The sequence below is a fragment of the Coregonus lavaretus genome (genome assembly GCF_964263955.1).
Source record: "Coregonus lavaretus genome assembly, chromosome: 27".
Classification (NCBI taxonomy): domain Eukaryota; kingdom Metazoa; phylum Chordata; class Actinopteri; order Salmoniformes; family Salmonidae; genus Coregonus; species Coregonus lavaretus.
In genome coordinates, this window is record NC_140014.1 from 15,004,244 (window position 1) to 15,032,194 (window position 27,951).

Consider the following 27,951-nt stretch of genomic DNA (forward strand, 5'->3'; position numbering starts at 1 on the left):
GGGCCGGGCTGGCGACGCGCACCATTGGCTTGGTGTGGGGAGCAGGCACAGGCCGGGCCGGGCTGGCGATGCGCACCATTGGCTTGGTGCGGGGAGCAGGAACAGGCCGGGCCGGGCTGGCGACGCGCACCATAGGCTTGGTGCGAGAGGCAGGAACAGGCCGGACCGGGCTGGCGACGCGCATCACAGGCTTGGTGCGAGGGACAGGAACAGGCCGGACCGCACTGGGAACACACACCACTGGCCTTATCCGGGGATCAGGAACGGGCCGGACCGGACTGGCAACACACCTCAGTACCTCTCGCCGTGCCTCTACATTTTCCTTCCCTCTACTCGCCAATGGCTCCCGTAACCCGGTGGCCTTCTCTCCTCGTCCACTAACTCGCCCCTTATCTGCCTCCAGCAGTCCCGTCGTCCACGGTGTGAGCCCCCCCCAAAAAAAATTATTGGGTTCGTCTCTCCCCCGTGGCTATGGCCTCCATGGCTCTCGCCAGACTCTCCAGCCTCTGCTCCCAAGTCCAACCTCTCTCCTCCTCACGCGGCTTGACCCAGTCGAGGTTGATATCCATTAGAGTCCTCTCTGGCGTTGGCTCCTGGACACGCTGCTTGACCCAGTCGAGGTGGACATCCATTAGATTCACCTCTGGCGTTGGCTCCTGGACACGCTGCTTGGTCCAGTTATGGTGGGATCTTCTGTCACGATCGTTGGAGGAAGTGGACCAATGCGCAGCGTGATGAGTGAACATACTTTATTTTGATTCACCACACGAAACAAAACAACAAAACGATACGTGAAGTCCTAGGTAACAGACACAAACCCTACACGGAACAAGATCCCACAAAACACTGTGGAAAACAGGCTGCCTAAGTATGGTTCCCAATCAGAGACAACAAGCAACAGCTGACACTCGTTGCCTCTGATTGAGAACCACCCCGCCCAACACAGAAACACATGAGCTAGATAACGAACCTAGAACACAAATACATAGAAACTACACACCCTGGCTCAACATAACAGAGTCCCAGAGCCAGGGTGGGACAAACACCCAGGAGTGTTGCACATTTTCCAGTGTCCTCCCATCCAAAGTGTCACCACCCAACATGAGATACAGCCTCTGTGAAAGAACAGGACATGTCAGAAACATGCACATTCTCAAGCGCCTCACACACACACCCCGTTGAGTGATTTTGCATGTTGAATATTTGGCTGAGCTCGTATAGATTAGAGGAATGACAGATGAAAGACATGCTGCCTTGGAGTACTTTTAATGTTGACTTTACACCTGATAATCTTGTGTACAGACTATGTAAAGATAAATGGTACCGTAGATCTGTCTTTATACTATCGGCACTGATAGCTAGCGAGCAGCAATAGTTCCGTTTATTGGGGTTTTCGTCACTGGTTATTTGGACAAATCATTATTTCGCAGATGTATAGATTCTTTAGAATTTTGTTAGGGGAGAGAACATTCGGTCCATAGACTTGCCTGTAACTTGCAAAGAGAGAGGGTGAAGTGCCTCGTTCCGGTTCCGCTCCTGGTTCTAGCATCTCTTCATCTCTTCTCCTAACACATATGGACCCAGACCTTCATCGAGCAGCTGACCAATTACGTGAGACTTTAGTTCTGGGTTAACCGAGATTTTACACCTGATAATACTGTACACTTCCTCGTGTAGCTCTAATTCAGACTGTGTGCCTCCTGTCATTGAATATAAGTGGGTGAGAAAGGTGGAGGAAGGGGAGGAGGGAGGAGGGGTTTGAAGATTTGTTTTCAAGGCCAAGGCCATTAAACTGACTGTAAGTGATGTGTCTACAATCTGAGTAGGATGCAGTCCAGGATCTCACTCTGTTTGCACAGATTCTGTTAACATTAAGTATATTGATTATTTAGTTGACATTTTCCTTAACTTGTATTCATTGCTGCACAGGTAGAGCAGAGCACAGGATTAAAATATTATTTCCTCTCTGTTATTTTTCTCTGCACAGGTAGAGGATGAGATCCAAGAGCAGTGGGGTGGAGAGCCCAGCCAATGGAGTACTCAGGGTTCCCCAGGCAACACATGACATCAACCAAGAAGAGGAAGTAAATCTGCATGCACCTATAAAGAGCCTAAAGGTCAAAGTTCAACCAAACAGTGAGGAAGTGGAGGTGGTGGTGGTGGTCTCTGACATAGAGAAGTCAACTGAGGACAGCTCGGGGACTAGTGACCAAAGACTGGGAATCATGAACTTTTCTAAAGAGGACCTTCTGAGGCTGCTAGGTGTCATGGAATGTGAGGTCCAGGTGAGTCTGACTCATATTGATAAACTACCATATGCTCATATTGTACATAGCTTCATAGTTAACTGTGGGGTGAACCATGAATCTTGTCAGCTGGAATGTTGTTTACTTGTATTATCCACTAGGTGGAAGGTATTGCCATGATTCTATTGTAAACCCTCACAATACTATAGTCCAAAATGACAATTTATTTAGAATTTCCCTACACTACAACTCTCTCTACTGGCTGAGGTTGGTACTAACACAGAGAAAACCTGTCTAAATGCTGTTTTATAACATGCGATTAAGGACTTGGAAGAGTAGTTATTTGGTGGGCTAAAGTAGATCCTAATAAACAATTGCAAGTTTTTTCTAGAATACTAAGATTGTGTGTTTTTTGTTTGTGTAACCCCCAGGCGATGGAGGATGTTATCTGTGTGCTGAAGACTGAGAAGACACGGAAGACTCTGGAGTCCCACTATGGTTCTGCAGCTCCTACCACAGCCCTCCAGGCCTTACAGAGAGACAGCCTTCTCACCAACATACGGACACACAATGACAGTGTCTACCAGAGGCCAATGGCTGAAGTGAGTCACTTACTGACAGATACTTATTAAGTGTTTATAACATTTATTGACTGTAGTATTCTTTTTTACTTTCTTCATACAGACAAATCTGGTTCTCAAGTGTTGAAGATCATTATTATTTTTTATTATTTTGCATTATTTTATAAATGTCTTTGTTTTACAGTAAGGATGCATAGGTCAACAAGACTTAAGTGCAGTAGTTGACTGAATAGTCAGAGTAACAGTTTCATAAGATTCTGTGTTGTGTGTGTGTCTCAGCTGGACCATCTACAGGAGAAACACAAGGACACGTACCGGCGCATGCTGGAACAGCTTCTATTGGCTGAGAAGTGTCACCGGCGCACCGTGCACGAGCTGGACAGTGAGAAACGCAAACACACTGACTACATGAGCAAGAGTGATGACTTCACCAACCTACTGGAGCAGGAGAGAGAGAGGTGAGAGGATGAGAAAAAGGGAGGGGCTCTGTAGCTCAGTTGGTAGAGCATTGCGCTTGTAACGACAGGATATTGGCCTTAATTCCCTGGACCACCCTGTAAGTAAAATGTATGCAAGCATGACTTAGTCGCTTTGGATAAAAGCGTCAGCTAAATATATTATTATTTATTAGTTACTTTTTGGGGGACCCAAAAATGAAAGTGTGGAAGTAAGAAAATGTTTTAGAAGTTGCTATTATTCAGCAATGAGGCATAACGTAGTTAGTAATGAGGCAATATCACCCATCACCAAGGGATCAAACATGCATGACAGAGCGAGAGAGAGAGAGGCCCCATCCCTGTGAGCCGCTAGCTGATTAAACTACTCACACAGAGGGATGAGTGAGGTCATCTGACCAGTGTGTGCTGGCGGTACCTCACCATGCCCTCGAAGCCAAGCGGAACCATGACCCAACCCTGTGACTCCCATTGACACTGATCATCACTGTTTATACTGTATGACACCTATCATATAGCCAGGACTTGTAAAGACAGAGGGCCAGCTCACTTTAGCATACTCCACTTGCTAGATCCATTGGATGAGGTTTTGGCAGCATGCACTTGTTGCTTCCGAGTGCAGTGACTAGTGCTTGCCCTTGCCCATGTGCTCAATGGAAGCATGGAGAACCTCTATGCCCATAAACTCAATGCAGTTCCTTTGGCTCCAGCAGCAGTGTAAAGGGCCATTGCACAGTGTTAACTGTTCTCTTGTGCTAAGGGTTACTGTGCAGTACCAGCCGCCTCTGGACATGGACAATTTACTCAGGTTTATAAATGATGCATTAGAACTAAGCTGTGTGTTTGCATGTGTGTGTGTGTGTGTACAGGCAACCTGCATGCGTGCACCAGTGTGTGTATATATTCCCCACACCAAGTCATCTGCAGGCCACAGGCCAGAGTGGCGCCCCAGCTGCATTTCATAAACTATAAAACTTCAAACAACATCTCCCAGACCAATGTACTCTCACTGCTCCACAGCCCCTTCTCCTTCACTTCTATTGGACAACTCAGGAGACATACAATGAAGGCTACATCACTGTCAGAAGAGCCACCATCAGAGACAGTGGAAGAAGTCTCAGAGAAGGAGGGATAAAGAGGAGAAAGGGAGATGGCAATGAAGTACTGTACATTGATTGTGTTCATTACAACGAACTTGAACCTGAACTTTGCCCAGGTTGTGTTTGATTGACCCTAAACATGCCTAACCCCAGGCAACAGGTTTCATGCTCTGTTGGAGAGAGATAACAACCTCAGGATCTCTCTTTAATGAACCTTCAGACAGTCTATTGAAAGCCTTGCTGTAAGGCCCTTACACATTAACCACCCTTAGGGAAGCAGATAAAGTCAGTGGAAGGGAGTTGGACAAGGCTTCATCAGGTACTAGCTATGTACAGTATGCACGATATGAGTGAACAGTGACTTTTATTCTAAAAGCATGGAAGGTGGATATGAACTATAATGGTTTAATCCAAACCTGAGATGGTTGTTGGAGTTCACAGGTTTCACTAGGTAGGTCTACTGTACCTCCAGTTTATCTTACTGTAAGTGTTAGCGGTGACCTCCTCTACCAGGTTGTTTCACTGTCCTGGTTGGCCAGTGTTCAGCATGGAAGGGCCACGCACACGCACACTCCCATGCCAGGTAGAGGGTTGCCACTGTTTCCATCTGTCAGTGCGAGGTAGGAGCAATGTCCATCCATCTCACACCTGTTCATTCAAATATCTCACTAACGTGTGTGAGTGTGAAAGGAGAATAGTGAAAACACCTACAGGGTCTTACACCAAACTACTGAAGGATTTTGGAGAGAAGGGGTTACAAACTATACTCATGACTTATAGCCAACAGCCCTAATCACTCACTCAGAGGGGTGATTCGTGGTGAGAAGAGAACATCTTTATTTGGCATAGGAAAGTATGTTGATTAATGGAAGAAATCTCTCAGATTCACGAATGTTGTCTTTATGTAAAACCGCAGATATTCAGTGACACAAGTATTCATGAGAGGCATTTAGTGCCACTAGCCGTGATCAAAATGGCACCGCCTTGTGCTCCAGACATTGGCCTCACTTCTAGTGCCCTTCTGTTTACACAATGCCAATGAGAAGTAGGCCCAATCCCAAATCGACCCCTAGACCCTACGACATATGCACCTGTGGATATCTAAGAGGATTTGATAGGTGTAAGCAATTTGCTAAGACCCATCAAATCCTCTCCGATATCCACAAGTGCATAGGGCCTAGGGTCTAGGAGTTGATTTGGGATTGGGCCATACTGTATAGATCATGCTGAGCACTTAATGGTTGTCCCCATCAAGAGCAGGGATTACAGTTGAAGGCTTTGTTTTGACAGGCAGTGTCAGCTTCAATTCACAGCCCCCTGACACATAAAGCTGCTGCGCTTCCAACTATATTCGTCATGGAAACACAGGATGATTGAAATGTTGTTCCATCATGAAAATCTGATTTCTTAGGGACCCGCTGTTGATTGCACCTGAAGAAGTGCTCAAGTGAGTTCAGGAGTATCTCATGTTTAGGTTGTGAGGAACAATGCTATAGCATATCCACCAATTTTTCACATTTGTGTTTTTCATCAGAAATTATTGCTTATGGGTACCTTCATGTGTGTGTAAAATATTACTGTTCTCAGATGTTTTATTAATAGATTTTAGATGTGTATGAAAATGTATATATTTTTGCTAAATGCTATATATCCATTGTTTAGCTGGAATGGAATGTTCGTATCCTGTATATTTAACTGTGATATTGTGGTAAGTCACTCTGGGTAAGAGCATCTGCTAAATTACTAAAATGTCAAATGTAAATGTTTTGCATACAGATCTCATTATTTTTAAACATGTTTTAAATATTGAGGTCACAAATGTATCATTTGTACAGGTCTTTATTAAAAATTGAGTTATTTGTTACATTTGACTGTAAAATCTAGCAGTACTACTTATTTCTCTGAGAGTGAGGTGGATATATAGCATTTTGCAAAAAAAACATGATTATTTGTCTCACTGAAATGAAACAATCAAGTGATAGATTTTAAACAAATACATGTCTGTCATTAAACAACCCCATGCCATGATTAGATATTTGAAAAACACACCAATCGCTCTCATAATTTCTTTAAACAATAAAAGCTAATTTACCAACATTTCTGAAAATGGATATATTGCGTTTTGGAAAGAAACTCTTCAATTACATATAGACCAAGTCATTCTGAAACGTACAATCATTTGAAATGTAACTGGACGCCTACCATCCTGAATCTATGATCAAACAGAGCTGATACCATTCAACCCATGTTTCCTTACACACTAGCAGGCTGTGTGGTTCATAACTCATCATGCTGGTAAACTAACTTAATTAAAGTCTGGTTGTTAAAAGGTCAATGCTGCTCCTTGTTGGAGACTAACTTGGCCTAAAATCCTATAAGGGGCTCCTGAGGACATTGTTACACCTCTGATGGGTCTGACAGGGTCTCTAGTAGCCTTTTGACCACAGTTACTCCCTCCTGACTGACTGTGTCTCCAGGGAGATAGGGAGCACTACTTTACGCCTGAAGGTCAGGTGGGACCTCTCCCCCATGTGACCTCGCTGCTGTAGGCGCCATTAACAGTGACATCATGCCTGTGACCTTTGCTTGAGGGTTATTTTAGAGTGCTGATTGCTTAGGTTTCAATAACCTATGAACGTGTAAGTACAGTATGTATGAAGATCAAGTGGCACACTGTAGAGGCTGGGTGATACTCTGTACAGTAGCCAGCCATGGTGGTAATCTGACTTTACAGTGGGGTTTGAATGGTACAGATGCTCATAATCCTTCAACATAAACTAAGGATTTTCACTAATATAATCTTGAATTCAACGCATCCTCTATATTGAGGTCAACTATGATCCACTGTAAAGGGATAGTGAATTACATTGCCCTTGATTGTGGTTGTTGGGGTGAAGATAGACGTGTGTTTGTCTGTAAGGTTTAGAGTACTAGGCCTACTGTCTGTATACCAGGGATCATCAACTAGATGCAGCCACAATTTTTGCTTGAACGGATGATCGGGTTGCCGGAACATAATTACAAATAATTTGCAGACTGAAAATTGACCACAAGAAGCCCAAACAGACATAATACTTGACTAAAACAATCATTTCCAACCTTGCTTACATTTGTATACGATCATGTGTCTCTCTATTACGCATGGGAATACTTGGTAACAGATTAAAAAAATTAAGATCACTTGGGCCTGATTTACTGGTGTTTTTACAGTCTTCTATGTCCAACAATGTTTTTAAAAAAAATTGCCGGGCAAAGTAAAACCACCCACAGGCCAAATTCAGTTGCTCTATACAGATCCACATGGTCAACATATCGTTCAGCACCTCAAAAAAGGTCTGTCTGTACATCTGACTTGTCACAGAGCTCCTCCAGGGAGCAGAACTTGCTCATCCCTATCTGTTTTCCCCATTATACGTCAGCTTTACACAGAGCTGGCCACTGATCCATTTCTCCCAAGGTGACACTACAGCAGACAGACTCACTGTCCTCTCTCCTATACCACTGAGCTTATAGCTTCCTGTCTGACCAGATCATTTCCTGTCTATAGGGAGGGGTATTAGGAGATTGATCACAGGTTACCCACATTTTAAAAAATACTACAGTTTACTATTAAATACTATAGTACTTACTATAGATTTCTATAGAATTCTGTAGTAATCCAGTATACTGTAGAATCCTATATTCCACACTGTAGTATCCCTCGTCGCCCAGGTTAGGGGAGGGTTTGGCCGATCGGGATTTTGTTGTCCCATCGCGCTCTAGCGACTCCTTGTGGCGGGCCGGGCACCTGCAAGCTGACTTCGGTTGCCAGCTGTACGGTGTTTCCTCCTACACATTGGTGCGGTTGGCTTCCGGGTAAAGTGAGCAGTGTGTCAAGAAGCAGTGCGGTTTGGCAGGGTCGTGTTTCGGAGGACGCATGGCTCTCGACCTTTGCCTCTCCCGAGTCCGTAGGGGAGTTGCAGCGATAGGACAAGACTGTAACTACCAATTGGATATCACGAAATTGGGGGAGAAAAAGTACAAAAAAATTATAATAATACTATACTACACACTGTAGTATCCCCCTCAATCGTGTAATAATTACTATAATATTTTGTAGTATACTGTAGAATACTATACACTAGTATCCCTTGACCATGTAGTGCTTACTTTCAAATGTTGTACTATAACGTGTAGAATACTATACTACACACTGTGGTATCCCTCGATCACAGTGCTTACTTTAGAATTTTTAGATCAATTGGATTGCTAGATAGCTTTACTGCTAGGTTTGTCGATGCTGGTTTGATTTGAACGTGCTGTCCTTGGGGAGCTTATGCCGGGGATTTTCTCAGAGGTTCCCCCTCGATCATGTAGTGCTTACTATCAAATGTTGTAGTATACTGTAGAATACTTACTCCACACTGTGGTATCCCTTGATTTATTTTATTTGACTATTTAAAAACACAATACAACCACAAATGTGGATACAATGCATTTAGAAATGTGTCTTTTTCAGAGCTGATCTGATTGGTCAAAAGACCAATTAGTGAAAAAACTATCAGAATTGGGCTCTCTGTGTAAACGCAGCCATGTTTGAAATAGGACCGCAATGGAAATACACTGAACAAAAATATAAACACAACATGTAAAGTGTTGGTCCCATGTTTCATGAGCTAAAATAAAAGACCCCAGAAATGTTCCACATGCACAAAAAGCTTATTTCACAAGTTGTGTTTACATCCCTGTTAGTGAGCATTTCTCCTTTGCCAAGATAATCCATCCACCGGACAGGTGTGGCATATCAAGAAGCTGATTAAAACACATGATCATTACACAGGTGTACCTTGTGCTGGGGACAATAAAAGGCCACTCTAAAATGTGCAGTCTTGTCATAAAACAATGCCACAGATGTCTCAAGTTCTGAGGGAGCATGCAATTGGCATGTTGACTGCAGGAATGTCCACCAGAGCTGTTGCCAGATAATTTAATGTTCATTTCTCTAAGCCACCTCCAACCGCAGTAACTCCAACCGGCCTCACAACCGCAGACATTGTGTATGGCGTCATGTGGGCAAGCGGTTTGCTGATGTCAACGTTGTGAACAGAGTGCCCCATGGTGACGGTGGGGTTATGGTATGGGCAGGCATAAGCTACAGACAACCAACACAATTGCATTTTTTCGATGCCAATTTGAATGCACCGAAGTACCGTGATGAGATCCTGAGGCCCATTGTCGTGCCATTCATCCTCCGCCATCACCTCATGTTTCAGCATGATAATGCACAGCCCCATGTCGCAAGGATCTGTACACAATTCCTGGAAGCTGAAAATGTCCCAGTTCTTCCATGGGCTGCATACTCACAAGACATATCTCCCATTGAGCATGTTTGGGATGCTCTGGATCAATGCGTACAACAGCATGTTTCAGTTCCAGCCAATATCCAGCAACTTCACACAACCATTGAAGAGGAGTGGGGCAACATTCTACAGGCCACAATCAACAGCCTGATCAACTCCATGCAAAGGGGATGTGGGGCGCTGCATGAGGCAAATGGTTGTCACACCAGATACTGACTGGTTCTAATCCACACCCCTAATTTTTTAAGGTATCTGTGACCAGTCACGAGAATTATAGATTAGGGCCTCATACATTTATTTCAATTGACTGAGTTCCTTATTTGAACTGCAACTCAGTAAAATCTTTGAAATTGTTCCATGTTGCATTTACAGTGGGGAGAACAAGTATTTGATACACAGACAATTTTGCAGGTTTTCCTACTTACAAAGCATGTAGAGGTCTGTAATTTTTATCATAGGTACACTTCAACTGTGAGAGACGGAATCTAAAACTAAAATCCAGAAAATCACATTGTATGATTTTTAAGTAATTAATTTGCATTTTATTGCATGACATAAGTATTTGATCACCTACCAACCAGTAAGAATTCCGGCTCTCACAGACCTGTTAGTTTTTCTTTAAGAAGCCCTCCTGTTCTCCACTCAATACCTGTATTAACTGCACCTGTTTGAACTCGTTACCTGTATAAAAGACACCTGTCCACACACTCAATCAAACAGACTCCAACCTCTCCACAATGGCCAAGACCAGAGAGCTGTGTAAGGACATCAGGGATAAAATTGTAGACCTGCACAAGGCTGGGATGGGCTACAGGACAATAGGCAAGCAGCTTGGTGAGAAGGCAACAACTGTTGGCGCAATTATTAGAAAATGGAAGAAGTTCAAGATGACGGTCAATCACCCTCGGTCTGGGGCTCCATGCAAGATCTCACCTCGTGGGGCATCAATGATCATGAGGAAGGTGAGGGATCAGCCCAGAACTACACGGCAGGACCTGGTCAATGACCTGAAGAGAGCTGGGACCACAGTCTCAAAGAAAACCATTAGTAACACACTACGCCGTCACGGATTAAAATCCTGCAGCGCACGCAAGGTCCCCCTGCTCAAGCCAGCGCATGTCCAGGCCCGTCTGAAGTTTGCCAATGACCATCTGGATGATCCAGAGGAGGAATGGGAGAAGGTCATGTGGTCTGATGAGACAAAAATAGAGCTTTTTGGTCTAAACTCCACTCGCCGTGTTTGGAGGAAGAAGAAGGATGAGTACAACCCCAAGAACACCATCCCAACCGTGAAGCATGGAGGTGGAAACATCATTCTTTGGGGATGCTTTTCTGAAAAGGGGATAGGACGACTGCACCGTATTGAGGGGAGGATGGATGGGGCCATGTATCGCGAGATCTTGGCCAACAACCTCCTTCCCTCAGTGAGAGCATTGAAGATGGGTCGTGGCTGGGTCTTCCAGCATGACAACGACCCGAAACACACAGCCAGGGCAACTAAGGAGTGGCTCCGTAAGAAGCATCTCAAGGTCCTGGAGTGGCCTAGCCAGTCTCCAGACCTGAACCCAATAGAAAATCTTTGGAGGGAGCTGAAAGTCCGTATTGCCCAGCGACAGCCCCGAAACCTGAAGGATCTGGAGAAGGTCTGTATGGAGGAGTGGGCCAAAATCCCTGCTGCAGTGTGTGCAAACCTGGTCAAGACCTACAGGAAACGTATGATCTCTGTAATTGCAAACAAAGGTTCCTGTACCAAATATTAAGTTCTGCTTTTCTGATGTATCAAATACTTATGTCATGCAATAAAATGCTAATTAATTACTTAAAAATCATACAATGTGATTTTCTGGATTTTTGTTTTAGATTCCGTCTCTCACAGTTGAAGTGTACCTATGATAAAAATGACAGACCTCTACATGCTTTGTAAGTAGGAAAACCTGCAAAATCGGCAGTGTATCAAATACTTGTTCTCCCCACTGTATATTTTTGTTCAGTGTACATTTTAAACTCGTTACTTACATGAAAAAATACTATGATCTAAATAATGTAGTATTACTACATTTATATACACAATAGTATTCACTGTAGTGTTTTTGCAGATATGACTGTATTATACTGTAGTATTCACTAGTGTTTTGCAGACATGACTAGTATATTGTAGTAACACCTTCTGTCTAGGGTTAGCTGAAAGACTACGCCAGTTACCGTTTAATGAGGGGAACACCTCAACCAGAACATAAGAGACAGGTTCTCGACAGGCCACCTATTGAGTTGAGTCAACAGTTGAGCAATGCAATGGACCAGACAACACCTTAGCAAAAATATACAATTGATATTACAATTCTAACATTTGAACATTAGACAGGTTCTAGGCCCATTAAAAAGGGAAACAGTACAGAGGGAGATAAAGAACAAGCAATATTTATTAACGCTTAAAGGATTAGGTTTGATGTTAAATACACAGAAATAACATTAACAAGAGTACACCAAAATGACTTAAAGACTAGATAGATTTCTGAAATGCAACAGTACTTTCAGAGATTCAGCTGACCAAGTTCACAAGATGTATACTGCCCTACTGATGGTAGAAAATAAACCATTAACCACTGCATTTACATCAATAGATGTAAAATACAAATTACTTTACTTAAAGACAGTATTGGAGGGCGCTGCCAATAAACTGCCTGGACCTCAAACCAGCAAAGCCACTCTAAACAAACCAACTGAAAACACAAAGGACATTATTGCAGTGGCTTTACATAATGAACATCTTGAATATTGTCACACAAATAAATACACTGATGGTCAAACTCAACACGTACTATCCAGAACAAATCAACCACACCCCAACCATTTCTTCAAGACAGCATGGTCACAAAATGATTGCCCACAGAAGTACACACACACACTTTCCAGGTACAAAGCTCTCACCGGAACATGATCAAGGGGTGCTTGTCACGAATTCAGCCGAGGCTGCCCCTCCTCCTTGCTCGGGCAGGTTTCGGCGTTCGTTGTCATCGGCTTACTAGCCACTACCACTCCATTTATCATCACTTCATTTGTCTTGTCTTGTCTTGTCTTGTCAATCACACACACCTGGTACTCATTCCCTCATTAGTCTGTGTATAAGTGTTCCCTCTGCCCCCTTGTCCTTTGTGAGTGATTGTTCGTTGTGAGAGTGAGTAGCTCGGTTGAATTACTCTTTACTTGTATGCAGCCACGGTTGATTTTCCCTTGTGCTAGTTTCGTTCTGTCGCTATATGCGCTACATTATTGTACACTGAATAAACTCTTGATTTTGGTGTTTTACCTCCTGCGCCTGACTCCGTCATTCACACATCATCACAGAATCACTCACCAGCTATGGAGTCAGCGGGAGAAGAGTGCACACCTGGAATCGTGGCAAGGGTCCAGGAGCATTCCACGATGCTGGCCAGCTTGGGGGAAGCGATGGATCGGGTTCTTCAGGTCGTCCAACGCCTGGAGAGAAGAGAAACCGATCTGTCGAGACCAGCTGGCCAACCGGATCCAGCCACCTACATCACAGCACCTGGAGGGATCCAGATATCCTGACCTCGGGCGTTCGATGGGATCAGATCGAGAGCAGGTGTCCTTCCTCATTTCCTGCCTCTCTGGGAAAGCCCTGGAGTGGGCCAACGCAGTTTGGAGAGAAGGAGGAGCCGCGTTGGAGGACTACAGGGAGTTCGCCTGCCTATTTAGAGCGGTTTTCGATCACCCACCCAAGGGTTGAGAGGCAGGTGAGCAGCTGGTCCACTTGAGGCAGGGGACGAGGACAGTACAGGAGTTTGCGCTGGAGTTCCGGTTCCTGGCAGCAGGGTCCGGGTGGAACGAGCGGGCCCTGATCAACCAGTTCCGGTGCCATCTACGGGAGGACGTCCGACGGGAGCTAGCCTGCCGTGACACCAGCACATCTTTTACCGAACTGGTGGACATGGCCAGTCGTCTGGATAACCTGCTGGCAACCAGAGGACGTCCTGGAGGAGGTCTGCCTGTTCCCGCCCCGACCGACGTAGATCCAGAGCTCATAGAGCTGGGTGGTACCGCGCACCGAGAGAGCGGAGGACGACAGTGCCAGTGCCACTCTGATGGCACGAAGGGACATTCCACCACACATTGTCGTCAGCGCTCTTTTGGGTCAGGAGGCAGGGCACTCTCGCATCACCCCAGGTATTGAGCACCCACTCTTGTTCAGAGCCCTCTGCTGAGCACTGTGCTATACCCATATACTTCCCTGATCACATGAGAGTTCCCCAGTGTAAGGCGCTAGTAGATTCAGGCTCAGCTGGGAACTTTATGGACAAAACTTTCGCACTCCGCCAGGGCATTTCATTAGTTCCCCTATCCATTCCACGCCCCACCAGAGCACTTGATAGTCGACCATTAGGGCCCCGGGTTGATAAAGGAAGTCACGGTACCAGTCACCATAATCACACAGGAGACGCATTGTGAGCAGGTCACTTTTTCCATCATTGAGTCTCCTGCTTTCCCTGTGGTGTTAGGTATTCCATGGCTAGCACTCCACAACCCCACTTTCTCATGGCCACAGAGGGTTCTCACGGGGTGGTCGTGAGAGTGTCAGGGTAGGTGTATGGGTGTTTCCATTGGTGCAACCACGGTGGAAAGTCCAGACGGTGCCTCCACCGTGCGCATTCCCCCCGAATACCATGATCTGGCACAAGTCTTCTCTAAAAATAAAGCGACTAAATTACCACCTCATCAAGCGGGGGATTGCGCAATAAACCCCTGTCGCAGGCGGAGACGGAGGCTATGGAGACATACGTCACGAGTCCCTGCTCCAGGGGTACATACAGTGAGGGAAATAAGTATTTGATCCCCTGCTGATTTTGTACGTTTGCCCACTGACAAAGACATGATCAGTCTATAATTTTAATGGTAGGTTTATTTGAACAGTGAGAGACAGAATAACAACAAAAAAATCCTGAAAAACTAATGTCAAAAATGTTATACATTTTTGCATTTTAATGAGGGAAATAAGTATTTGACCCCTCTGCAAAACATTACTTAGTACTTGGTGGCAAAACACTTGTTGGCAATCAGAGGTCAGACATTTCTTGTAGTTGGCCACCAGGTTTGCACACATCTCAGGAGGGATTTTGTTCCACTCCTCTTCGCAGATCTTCTCCAAGTCATTAAGGTTTCGAGGCTGACGTTTGGCAACTCGAACCTTCAGCTCCCTCCACAGATTTTCTATGGGATTAAGGTCTGGAGACTGGCTAGGCCACTCCAGGACCTTAATGTGATTCTTCTTGAGCCACTCCTTTGTTGCCTTGGCCATGTGTTTTGGGTCATTGTCATGCTGGAATACCCATCCACGACCCATTTTCAATGCCCTGGCTGAGGGAAGGAGGTTCTCACCCAAGATTTGACGGTACATTGCCCCGTCCATCGTCCCTTTGATGCGGTGAAGTTGTCCTGTCCCCTTAGCAGAAAAACACCCCCAAAGCATAATGTTTCCACCTCCATGTTTGACGGTGGGGATGGTGTTCCTGGGGTCATAGGCAGCATTCCTCCTCCTCCAAACACGGCGAGTTCAGTTGATGACAAAGAGCTCGATTTTGGTCTCATCTGACCACAACACTTTCACCCAGTTCTCCTCTGAATCATTCAGATGTTCATTTGCAAACTTCAGACGGCCCTGTATATGTGCTTTCTTGAGCAGGGGGACCTTGTGGGCGCTGCAGGATTTCAGTCCTTCACGGCGTAGTGTGTTACCAATTGTTTTCTTGGTGACTATGGTCCCAGCTGCCTTGAGATCATTGACAAGATCCTCCCGTGTAGTTCTGGGATGATTCCTCACCGTTCTCATGATCATTGCAACTCCATGAGGTGAGATCTTGCATGGAGCCCCAGGCCGAGGGAGATTGACAGTTTCTTCCATTTGCGAATAATCGCACCAACTGTTGTCACCTTCTCACCAAGCTGCTTGGCGATGGTCTTGTAGCCCATTCCAACCTTGTGTAGGTCTACAATCTTGTCCCTGACATCCTTGGAGAGCTCTTTGGTCTTGGCCATGGTGGAATCTGATTGATTGATTGCTTCTGTGGACAGGTGTCTTTTATACAGGTAACAAGCTCTCCCCCTCATTCCATCAGTGGTTGAGTCATTGCATTGAGCGCGCTTCTTCACTAAATTAGATCTCAGGAGTGCGTACAACCTGGTGCGTATCAGAGAGGGAGATGAGTGGAAGACAGCATTCAGCACAACCACGGGCATTATGAATACCTGGTGATGCCCTATGGTTTGATGAATGCTCCCTCAGTCTTCCAGTCCCTTTGTGAATGAGGTGTTTTGGGACATGCTTGGTCGCGGTGTAGTGGTCTACATCGACGACATCTTGGTGTATTCCTCTACGTGCGCCGAGCATGTGTCCCTGGTTCGCAAAGTACTGGCCCGTCTGTTGGAAAATGACCTTTATGCTAAGGCAGAAAAGTGTACGTTTTTCCAGCAGTCCGTCTCCATCCTCGGATACCACATTTCTACCACAGGTGTGGAGATGGAGGGTGATCGCATTGCAGCCGTGCGTAATTGGCCGACTCCAACCACGGTAAAGGAGGTGCAGCGCTTCCTTGGCTTCACCAACTATTATTGGAGGTTTATCCGGGGCTTTGGCAAGGTCGCAGCTCCCATTACATCTCTGTTGAAGGGTGGGCCGTCCCGGCTCCACTGGTCTGCTGAGGCTGACAGGGCCTTCAGTAACCTAAGGGAACTGTTCACCTCGGCCCCGGTACTGGCCCACCCCGATCCATCACTACCGTTCGTAGTGGAGGTGGATGCGTCCGAGGTTGGGATGGGAGCAGTCCTTTCTCAATGCTCGGGCACGCCACCCAAGCTCCGCCCCTGTGCGTTCTTCTCAAAAAAGCTCAGCCCGGCGGAGCAGAACTACGGCGTTGGAGATCGGGAGCTGTTGGCTGTTGTCCGAGCTCTGACAGTGTGGAGACATTGGCTCGAGGGGGCGAAACACCCATTCCTCGTCTGGACGGACCACCGTAACCTGGAGTATATCCGGGCAGCGAGGAGGCTAAACCCTCGCCAGGCCAGGTGGGCCCTATTCTTCACCCGGTTTGATTTCACACTGTCATACATTCCGGGTACGAAGAACGTGAAGGCAGATGCACTGTCCCGGCTGTATGATACAGAGGAGAGGCCCAGAGTCAATACCCCCATTCTGCCAGACTCCTGCATTGTGGCGCTGGTAGTATGAGCGATGGACGCGGATATAGCGCAGGCATTACGCACAGTTCCATCTCCAGGCCTGCCGCCTCCTTCCTCTGCCCGGTCTCCCCACGGCTCTGCAAACTGAGGAGGCCCTGTTTACACACGTCTTCCGGCACTACGGGGTACCAGAGGATATAGTGTCTGACCGAGGTCCCCAGTTCACATCAAAAGTCTGGAAAGCGTTCATGGAACGTCTGGGAATCTCGATCAGCCTGACCTCTGGGTTCCACCCTGAGAGTAATGGGCAGGTGGAACAGGTTAATCAGGATGTGGGTAGGTTCCTGAGGTCCTATTGCCAGGACCGGCCAGGGGAGTGGTCGGTGTTCCTGCCATGGGCAGAATATGCCCAGAACTCTCTCCGCCACTCCTCTATGAACCTAACGCCATTTCAGTGTGTTTTAGGTTATCAACTGGTTCTGTCCCCGTGGCAGCAGAGCCAGACCGAAGCTCCTGCGGTGGATGACTGGTTTCGGCGCGCGGAGGAGACGTGGAACGCTGCCCATGTTCACCTCCAACGCGCCATGCGTCGTCAGAAGGCCAACGCTGACCGTCACCGCAGTGAGGCCCCTGTCTTTGTACCGGGGGATCGGGCCTGGCTCTCGACCCGGAATCTGCCCCTCCGCCTGCCCTGCCAGAAGCTGAGCCCGCGGTTTGTAGGGCCGTTCAAAGTCCTGAGGAGAATCAACGATATATAGGTCATTACTCCCCCTGATTACCGTATGAACTCCTCGTTTCATGTGTCTCTCCTCAGGCCGGTGGTGGCTGGTCCGCTCCAGGAGTCTGAGGTGTGGGAGGTCCCTCCACCTCCTTTGGACATTGAGGGGGCACCGGCGTACTCTGTCCGGTCCATCCTGGATTCGAGGCGCTGGGTGGGGGGCCTTCAGTACCTCGTGGAGTGGGAAAAGTAAGGTCCGGAGGAACGGTGCTGGGTTCCGGTGAGGGATATCCTCAATCCCTCTCTGCTGAGGGACTTCCATCGTCGCCATCCGACTCGCCCTGCTCCGCGTCCTCCTGGCCGTCCCCGAGGCCGGTGTCGGCGCGCTGCTGGAGCTGCGCGTCAAGGGGGCGGTACTGTCACGAATTCAGCCGAGGCTGCCCCTCCTCCTTGCTCGGGCAGGTTTCGGAGTTCGTCGTCACCGGCTTACTAGCCACTACCGCTCCATTTATCATCACTCCTTTTGTCTTGTCTTGTCTTGTCAATCACACACACCTGGTACTCATTCCCTCATTAGTCTGTGTATAAGTGTTCCCTTTGTCCCCTTGTCCTTAGTGAGTGATTGTTCGTTGTGAGAGTGAGTAGCTCGGTTGAATTACTCTTTACCTGTATGCAGCCAAGGTTGATTTTCCCTTGTGCTAGTTTCGTTCTGTCGCTATATGCGCTACATTATTGAACACTGAATAAACTCTTGATTTCGGTGTTTTACCTCCTGCGCCTGACTCCGTCATTCACACCTCATCACAGTGCTTTTATACATTTCCTGAATGTCCTCCCCTAATAAGGGTGCCCAGGGAAACAGTGACCAAAACTTTGTTTCCTAGCCAGTCAAACAATATTTGTCAGTTACAAGACTAACGGATTGAGGTTTAGGTGAGGGTTATGATGATGCCCATCAACTGTGGAACTCCAGTTAACCCTAAAGTCGATTGACGCTCCACAGCGTCAAACAGTGAAGTAATTTTGAATAGCTCCCCGTGTGTTTATGATAGAGACTTAGACCTACAGAGCAGGCGGAGGCAGAGATGCAGTTCAGTTTAAGAGTCTTTATAGATTCATATAATGGAAATACACGCCAGTGAATGATTGACAGTTGACATGAGACTTGTCTTGAATTGAGACTTGGTTGGCTTTGTTTTGGTTGGCTTTGTATGGAGTATGGGTTATGTAAAAGGAGGAGACCGAAAGGTGTGAATAATAACAGGTAATTACAGCAATGAACATAATTAATCAGCTGTTAATGGCAATAATAAATAACGAAAAGTGGCAAATGTAATTAGTACTGTACAGTGGGGAAAAAAAGTATTTAGTCAGCCACCAATTGTGCAAGTTCTCCCACTTAAAAAGATGAGAGGCCTGTAATTTTCATCATAGGTACACGTCAACTATGACAGACAAATTGAGAAAAACAAATCCAGAAACTCACATTGTAGTATTTTTAATGAATTTATTTGCAAATTATGGTGGAAAATAAGTATTTTGTCACCTATAAACAAGCAAGATTTCTGGCTCTCACAGACCTGTAACTTCTTCTTTAAGAGGCTCCTCTGTCCTCCACTCGTTACCTGTATTACTGGCACCTGTTTGAACTTGTTATCAGTATAAAAGACACCTGTCCACAACCTCAAACAGTCACACTCCAAACTCCACTATGGCCAAGACCAAAGAGCTGTCAAAGGACACCAGAAACAAAATTGTAGACCTGCACCAGGCTGGGAAGACTGAATCTGCAATAGGTAAGCAGCTTGGTTTGAAGAAATCAACTGTGGGAGCAATTATTAGGAAATGGAAGACATACAAGACCACTGATAATCTCCCTCGATCTGGGGCTCCACGCAAGATCTCACCCCGTGGGGTCAAAATGATCACAAGAACGGTGAGCAAAAATCCCAGAACCACACGGGGGGACCTAGTGAATGACCTGCAGAGAGCTTGGACCAAAGTAACAAAGCCTACCATCAGTAACACACTACGCCGCCAGGGACTCAAATCCTGCAGTGCCAGACGTGTCCCCCTGCTTAAGCCAGTACATGTCCAGTCCCGTCTGAAGTTTGCTAGAGTGCATTTGGATGATCCAGAAGAGGATTGGGAGAATGTCATATGGTCAGATGAAACCAAAATATAACTTTTTGGTAAAAACTCAACTCGTCGTGTTTGGAGGACAAAGAATGCTGAGTTGCATCCAAAGAACACCATACCTACTGTGAAGCATGGGGGTGGAAACATCATGCTTTGGGGCTGTTTTTCTGTAAAGGGACCAGGACGACTGATCCGTGTAAAGGAAAGAATGAATGGGGCCATGTATCGTGAGATTTTGAGTGAAATCCTCCTTCCATCAGCAAGGGCATTGAAGATGAAACGTGGCTGGGTCTTTCAGCATGACAATGATCCCAAACACACCGCCCGGGCAACGAAGGAGAGGCTTCGTAAGAAGCATTTCAAGGTCCTGGAGTGGCCTAGCCAGTCTCCAGATCTCAACCCCATAGAAAATCTTTGGAGGGAGTTGAAAGTCTGTGTTGCCCAGCGACAGCCCCAAAACATCACTGCTCTAGAGGAGATCTGCATGGAGGAATGGGCCAAAATACCAGCAACAGTGTGTGAAAACCTTGTGAAGACTTACAGAAATAGTTTGACCTGTGTCATTGCCAACAAAGGGTATATAACAAAGTATTGAGAAACTTTTGTTATTGACCAAATACTTATTTTCCACCATAATTTGCAAATACATTCATAAAAAATCCTACAATGTGATTTTCTGGAATTTATTTCCTCATTTTGTCTGTCATAGTTGACGTGTACCTATGATGAAAATTACAGGCCTCTCTCATCTTTTTAAGTGGGAGAACTTGCACAATTGGTGGCTGACTAAATACTTTTTTCCCCCACTGTAAGGGTAAAGCTATGCATAAATATAGCAGCAGTTAACAAAGAATGTCTAGAAAGGGAAACGCATTAGCATGCGGCATGGTAGGCCGATGTTATAACAGGCTAATTTATCAATGGCTACGTAGCATGGCAAGCAAACAATCAATATAAAGCTAACAAAAGTAGCAAGCATAGCCAAAAAGCAGGCCTAGTTAGCATAGCAAAGGCAATGCACAAAAGGTGCAACAATTATTAACACGCACCTAAGAGTACCAAAGAGAAGAGATCAATAGACTTAAAATGGCTGTTTGACTGAGTCGTTAGCGTTTCACAGCTATTAGCGGCCGACATATACTATACAAAACAAACAATATCCTCTTCTATAAGATAAAAAGTTTGCACTCACAGTTCAATGACCATACTGGTTATTGTTTGTGAGAGTTGTTTGCATTGCTCAACTCTGTCTGGGTGAAGGACCCAGATTGAAAGTAGGCACCCTCGAACCTGCCCGTATAAATACCTTGCCATAGAGTTATATAGAGGGCACACCTGCCACAAATGCCCTCCCCCGCATCCATATCACCAGGCAGGGAATTCTGTGCAAAAATTAAAAGCCAACTGGCAATTCCTTTTGGCTTTACCAGTATAATTCACCAACAATCATCAGACAACCGATAAAACATACCCAGATAGTGGCTTGCTCTACTCAGACAATCATAAACACTTAGGACTGCAAGTCACATATTATATCATCAAAGAGGATTATTTAAAAAACCTAGCATATTTATGATTGTCTGAGTAGAGAAAGCCACTATCTGGGGTATGTATTATTGGTTGTCTGATGATTTGTGCAATGCTCAAGTGTTCTTTCTTTTCTACCATCAGAACTACAGTATTGTTTGTCAACGTTTTTGGTCATCTTGTGAACTTGGTCAGCTGACTCCCTGTGAAAGCACTGTTGTATTTCAGAAAGCTATCTAGTGGAAGTAACAGACCTAACAAGTCATTTTAGTAGGTGGCCTGTCACAAACCTGTGTCTTACGTTCTGGTCGCGTTACCTTCATTAAACTGTAACTGGCGTAGTCTTGTAGTTGTGCCATTTTAGCTAACCCTTGTCGGCAGGTGTTACTACAATATACTACAGTAAGGTCCGCAAAAGCACTACACTGAATACTATAGTATACTACAATCATGTTCGCAAAAACACTACAGTGAAAACTATAGTATTTTTATTTATATTTATCTGGAACTCAGTTGGGGTCTCAACTTACTGTTGAGAGTTACAATAGTAGAATACACAAGGTGCACGGTTGACATTTGGTTGTGCATCAGCAGTTTTTCTCTTGTTTTGTCAGTCACTGACAGTCACTCAATTAGCTATGTAAGCTAACAATTTTTTGATTGGTAAGTTAGTCTAGACAGTTATCTAAACTTGTAGAATACCGACTGGGCACGCAGGGCACGTGCCCAGGGGCCTTAACCTCCAGGGGGCCCCCATTGATTTTGTTAGTCACTCTCACTCATACTGTATATCATGAACATTGCATAAGTCATGGCAAAATGTGTAGAACTGCAAAAAAAACTTCTAAAGTTTCTCTAGTAGCATTGCAGGAAATTAACTTTAAAATGTAAATGTTTCTCTCCGCCGTAAACCAAATCTAGCTTAGGGCCACCAAAAGGCTAGATCTGGCCCTGATAGTATACTACAGCCATGTCCGCAAAAAAAAAAAAAGACTGTGAAAACTACAGTAAAGTCTGCAAAAACACTACTGTAAATACTACAGTATACTTCAGTCATGTCCGCAAAAACACTTCAGTGAATACTATAGTATACTACAGTCATGTCCACAAGAACACAACAGTGAATACTACAGTAAAGTCTGCAAAAACACTACAGTGAATACTACAGTATTTAGACCATAGTATACTATAGTATTTTTTCATGTGGGTACTTTGCATTGTTTTCCATTAACAGAATGTGGCTTAGCCAAAACAGTACTGTCTCTATAGAAACCACTTTAAGTAATGTAAGAAGTAACTTCAATCATGCAGACATGACTAAGTGTGTCTGAAATAGGCTATTGTGAGAGCCTGTATGTAGGAGACATTTCCCTTGAAACAAGCTCCGCATTGCTTGTAAGTGAACACAAAAAAGGGGGAAACAAATTGAGGAGTGTAGAGAACGCCCTCCTCTGGCCAGGGTCCCTCCCACCCACTCACAGTCCAAACCAGAGACCCACAGAGCTGTGCCTGCCTGCTGTATATGGGTGAGGTGACCAGCTAAAGGTCCGGTGCTACACACACAGTTTTTATTCACCTTTCATTGTCCTAATGACATGCTTGGAATGTGATGGTAGAGTTCCGGTGTAGAAGGGGGCTATGCCAACTCTGAACTTGGAGTGGATCCTCTACTATGGCAAACATGTTAGACATAGACTCTCCTGTAATGCATCAATAATAGTGTGTAAGTTTTGAATGCTGTCTAAGTTGTTTAGAGTGCAGCTGTTTCTGCTGGCATGATATGTACTGCTGTCAGAATGTGTTTCTCGCTTGATATTGCAGCTCAGTGTGAGATGTACTGTATGTATTTTTATATCAAGTGTGACAAAATATGTAGAGTTCCCAAGACAACTATGCATTCAGTGTCTTTTGCATGTAACTTGTTACAGGCTTTCTCTGTCTGCTGAGATTCCTCATATGGACATGCACAGCAGACAAAGAAGCAGAAAGAAAAAGAGATTGCTCAGTGGGGGTTTAGTCAAACTTTCATTCGCATTTAGTTTTCTCAGTCTTGATCCCAGAAGCAAGGATGGAGAACAGTGAGGGACTTTTTGGCAATTTCTCCTAGTGTACTAGCTCTTTCAGTGTGCTGCAGTTCTTTGCCAAATGAAGTATGAGAGGCATGGTGTCACGACTTCCGCCGAGGCTGCCTCCCCTCCTTGTTCGGGCAGGTTTCGGCGCTCTTCGTCACCGGCTTACTAGCTACTGCCGATCCCATTCTCATCACTCCACTTGTCATGTCTTGTCTTGTCAATCACACACACCTGGTGCTCATTCCCTTAATTAGTATGTGTATAAGTGTTCCCTCTGTTCCCCTTATCTTTGTGAGTGATTGTTTATTGTGAGAGCGAGTAGCTCGTTTGAGCTACTCTTCTATTCGTACTTGCCAAGGTGGAATATTTTCCCTTGTTATAGTTTCGTTTTCACGCTGGGAGCGTTTGATTTATGTAAACTTATTAAACTCTGGACTTCGGTGTTTTACCTCCTGCGCCTGACTCCTTCATTCACACCTCGTCACACATGGCTAGCTGAGCCAAAGATAATCAGTGGATGGTTCAGTCTCTGATCTGACCCATCAATGTGGTTCCCTGTGAACCATTTTTTAAATGTATCCTGCCTTCTCCTGACCATCCATTATACAGTAATATAGCTTGATTTCCTCTGTGTCCATTTAACATCTACCAGGTTTATTAATTGGGAACATGAGAAAATAATGTATATCTTTAGATTGATGTATGCATGCATTCATCACAAAGAGTATGTAGCAGCAGTGAATACCAGTAGTTATATATTGTAAATGAATGGTATCTTAAACACTGTACGTTTCATGGCAGCTTACTGTATTATGAGTTCAATCACTTCTGTCATGTGAATCAAATGTTCTATGATTTGACATTTCTGTAGAAATTCAAAACATGCTTGTGATTCAAAGTATCAAGCTTGGCTAAAGTGTAACAGTTTGAAATTATATTGTTCTTTGTGATACAGTATGACACACCATATGAAACACTGTTACTTCCAGGATGTACAGTGCAGCAGAACAATTTACACACATCCTTACTTATCCTTTATCTATTTTATTTTTCTCTCAACAGATTAAAGAGGTTGCTGGAGAATGAGAAAGCCTACCAGGTGCGTAAAGAGAAGGAGCACACCAAGCGTCTGGAGAAGGTAAGAGAGGAGCTGGTCAAACTGAAGTCCTTTGCCCTGATGCTGGTAGATGAGCAGCAACTCCACCTAGAGCAGATGGACCAGCAGAGCCAGAGGGTCCAGGTGCTGACCCAGCAGCTGCAGGAGAGGGAGCAGACCCTGAGCAACGCCAGTGACCGGGCCCAGAAGGACAGCCAGAGGGCCCTGAACTTGGAGGGCGAGCTGAAGGAACACCAGGCCAAGTTCACCCAGGAGCAGGAGGAGATGACCGACAAGCTGGCCAGCCAGGAGTCCCAGAACCGCCAGCTGGATGCCAAGCTGTCTGGACTCAACCACAAGCTGGAGGAGCTGGAGGAGAGCAACGTAGCACTGAGGAGGTCAGAAAAGGAGTTGCACGAGCTGAGGGATAAGATCAGCAAAGGGGAGTGTGGGAACTCTAACCTAATGACAGAACTGGAGAACCTCCGCAAATGGGTATTTGAGATGAAAGGGCAGGATGAGGAAATCACCAAGGCAGAGGTCCAGTATAGGGAGCTGAGGATGAGGCTGCAGGAAGAGGTGAGCCGAGGGAAAGAACTCAGGCTGCAGATGGAGAAGCTCCAGAGAAGGATGGTGGAGCTGGAAAGACTAGAGGGGGCATTCAACACCAGCAAGGCAGAGTGCTCCCAGTTACACTCCGCTCTGGAGAGAGAGAAGGGCATGTCGAAGGAGCTCACCGACGAACTGGTAGCAGTTAAGATACGCATGAAAGAGATGGAATCCTCTGAGCTGAGACTGGAAAAGACTGAGCAGGGCCTTAAAGATGACCTGGCGAAGCTGAAGTCATTCACTGTGGTAATGGTTGATGAGAGGAATAATATGTTAGAGGACAAGAAGAGGGATGATTTGAGTAAGATGTTCAAGGATGAGCAGGGCAAGGTTATGGAGGTGACTGAGAGATTAATAGAGGAGAGTAAAAAGCTCCTGAAGTTGAAATCAGAGATGGAAGCCAAGGTAGGGACCCTCACCAGAGAGAAAGGAGAGCTTAGTACTAGGCTTGCATGTGAAATGGAAAAGAGCAAGGATCTGAGCTCCAAAGTCAGCCAAACGAACAAGAGGTTAGATAGATTGGAGGAGGCAGAAAATATAGTGAAGAGGGAACTGGGAAGATTGTCAGATGGGGGTTCGAAAGAGTACAACAGGGTGAAGGAGCTAACAGTTGAAATAGAGTGGTTAAAAAACCGTCTCAAGCAGCTGGAGGTTGTGGAAGGAGATTTGATAAAGACAGAAGATCAGTACGACCTGCTGGAGAAAAAGTTTATGACAGAACAAAACAAGGCCAACATTCTCTCCCAGCAGGTGGAGGAGATGAAGAGTCAGATCGGCCGGTATAAAGGTATAGAGAAAGGAGAGGTGGAAAGCCAAGAAGCAGACCTACGACAGCGCTACAAGACGGAGGAGGCCAAAACCAGAGACTTGCAGAACAACGTCGTAGCCTTCAAGGAGAAGATCCATGAGCTGATGAACAAAGAAGACCAGCTCTCTCAGCTCCAAGTGGACTACTCCTTCCTCCAGCAGAGGTTCCTAGAGGACGAGGAGAAGAAGAACAAGATGAGCATTGAGGTCCTCCATCTCACCAAAGAGCTGGAGGTGACCAAGTGCCACAGCCGTGCTCTACGACCCAGCCTGAATGGGAGGAGGATGGTGGACATTGCCATGGCGTCCAAGGGAGTGCAGACTGATGCACTGGCCAATGAGATGGCAGAAGAGGACACCCCAGCTGTGTTCATCAGGAAGTCTGTCCAGGAAGATAATCACATCATGAGTAATCTTCGACAGAAGGGCATCAAGAAACCCACAGAGAAAGCCGTTGGTCATGAACGCTTCTCACCCTCTGCTGCCGCTGACCTCAGCATGAAGAAGTCTTGGATTCCCTGGATGCGGAAGAGGGAAAACATCCATCAGGGTGGTAATGTGGACAAGTCTGTGCGTATCAACAGCGAATCCATGCATTCTGAGCTGACCATGTCCCAAAAGGAAGGGCAGCCTTTATGCATCAGAGTGACCCCAGACCACCAGAACAGCACGGCTACCTTGGAGATCAGCAGTCCCACTGCTGAGGACCTTTACTCCAGCTCCAACCTCAGTCCCACCCTACAGGTCCACCAGAAGCCTCGGATTACCATCATTCCCACCCACACCCACACCACCACCTCTTCAAGGGGCAGAGCCAGCGCCGGGCCAGGGGGACCAGAGAGGGCCAAGTCCCCAGTCAGCATCACCACCATCTCCAGGGCCAAGTCACCAGAGTGCAGCAAGGCCTCCTCATCTTCCTCCTCCTCTTCCTCCTCAGGCAGGCCCATGTCACCCATTTCCATCATGACGATCAGCACCTCCATGCTGTCCAACATGTCTGCCTCCCCAGAGCCCCATGAGATGACCATGGACCGGGCAATGTTCAAGGTGACCCCTGAGAAACAGATGGTCCCCACACCGATCAGGAAGTACAACTCCAACTCCAGGACCATCACCACCACAGAGGACAATAAGATCCACATCCACCTGCATGGCTCCCAGTTCCACAAGGGCCCATCTGAGGGCCACAACAACACAGGTCCCAAGGTGGTGGTTAGGCCTGTCGGCATGGCAACGGAGTGTAACAGAGAGATGACGTTATCCACGGGCACGGTGTTGCGCTCCCCTCGCAACAGCACTGCAGCCCTCAAAACCACACCCAGTAAAGTGATGAGCAGCATCACAATCACTCCAGTCATGTCCACCCCTGCCAGACCAACACAAGCTGTGGTGAGTCTCCTCAGAACACAAATTCCCCTGGCTGTTATGTTAACCTGTAACTCACTCCTTCAAGCTTATCATTTTTTTGTTGAATTCACCCTCTTCACCCCCAATTAAGTTATGAAGCTTTTGAAGGAAATATATGAAATGATTATGTTTATGAACTGGCAAAATAATGGCGTTTCACTAAGCAGTCGGTATAATGAGGTCTTTGTGGGGAGGATGGATAGCCTGACATAAACAGTACTCCCTCACTTGGTCTTGAAAGAATAACTAAATATTTACAAGTCATATAGTAAATGTTCTCAAAGGGAAATGTTTTCATACATTTTCCCCCATAGTAATTCATCATTTTCTTCTACCACTTTCTCTGTTGTGGCCTCCTCTCCACTCCTCTCACACCTCTCCTCATTCTATCCTCTCTCTATCCTATCCCTGTATCATCCAGCCTGGGCATGATGCCCACCCATCCCGGGCAGGACTCACCCGTATCCCCATGTCCAAGAGCCTGAAGACGGGCAAAGCCATGCTGGGAGTTCTGGGGATGTCTGGAGGAATGAGAGCAGAGAGCCAGTCCATGAGGATAGAGCTTAAGAAATCCACAATCAGCAGCACAACAGCCTTTCAAAATGGAGGGAAAGGCTGATAGAGCCAGAGACACTAACAGGGAACATTAATCAAACAAGATGCC

General features: G+C 46.0%; 2 protein-coding genes across 2 annotated transcripts in view; one reads left to right on the forward strand and one right to left on the reverse strand.

Annotated features, from left to right (window-relative positions):
• LOC311102607 (myelin transcription factor 1-like protein) overlaps nt 1–27,951 on the reverse strand; it is a gene marked incomplete at both ends in the record, with an annotated part of 591,893 nt that overhangs the window by 307,943 nt on the left and 255,999 nt on the right. The gene's annotated exons all lie outside the window — the stretch shown is intronic.
• Nucleotides 1,995–27,906, forward strand: LOC311102574 (filamin-A-interacting protein 1-like; the record flags this gene model as incomplete). The annotated part of the gene is made up of 5 exons (XM_084143951.1): nt 1,995–2,285; nt 2,678–2,848; nt 3,107–3,285; nt 24,431–27,269; nt 27,709–27,906. 5 exons carry the CDS (start codon nt 1,995–1,997, stop codon nt 27,904–27,906), a joined length of 3,678 nt encoding a protein of 1,225 aa, XP_084000077.1.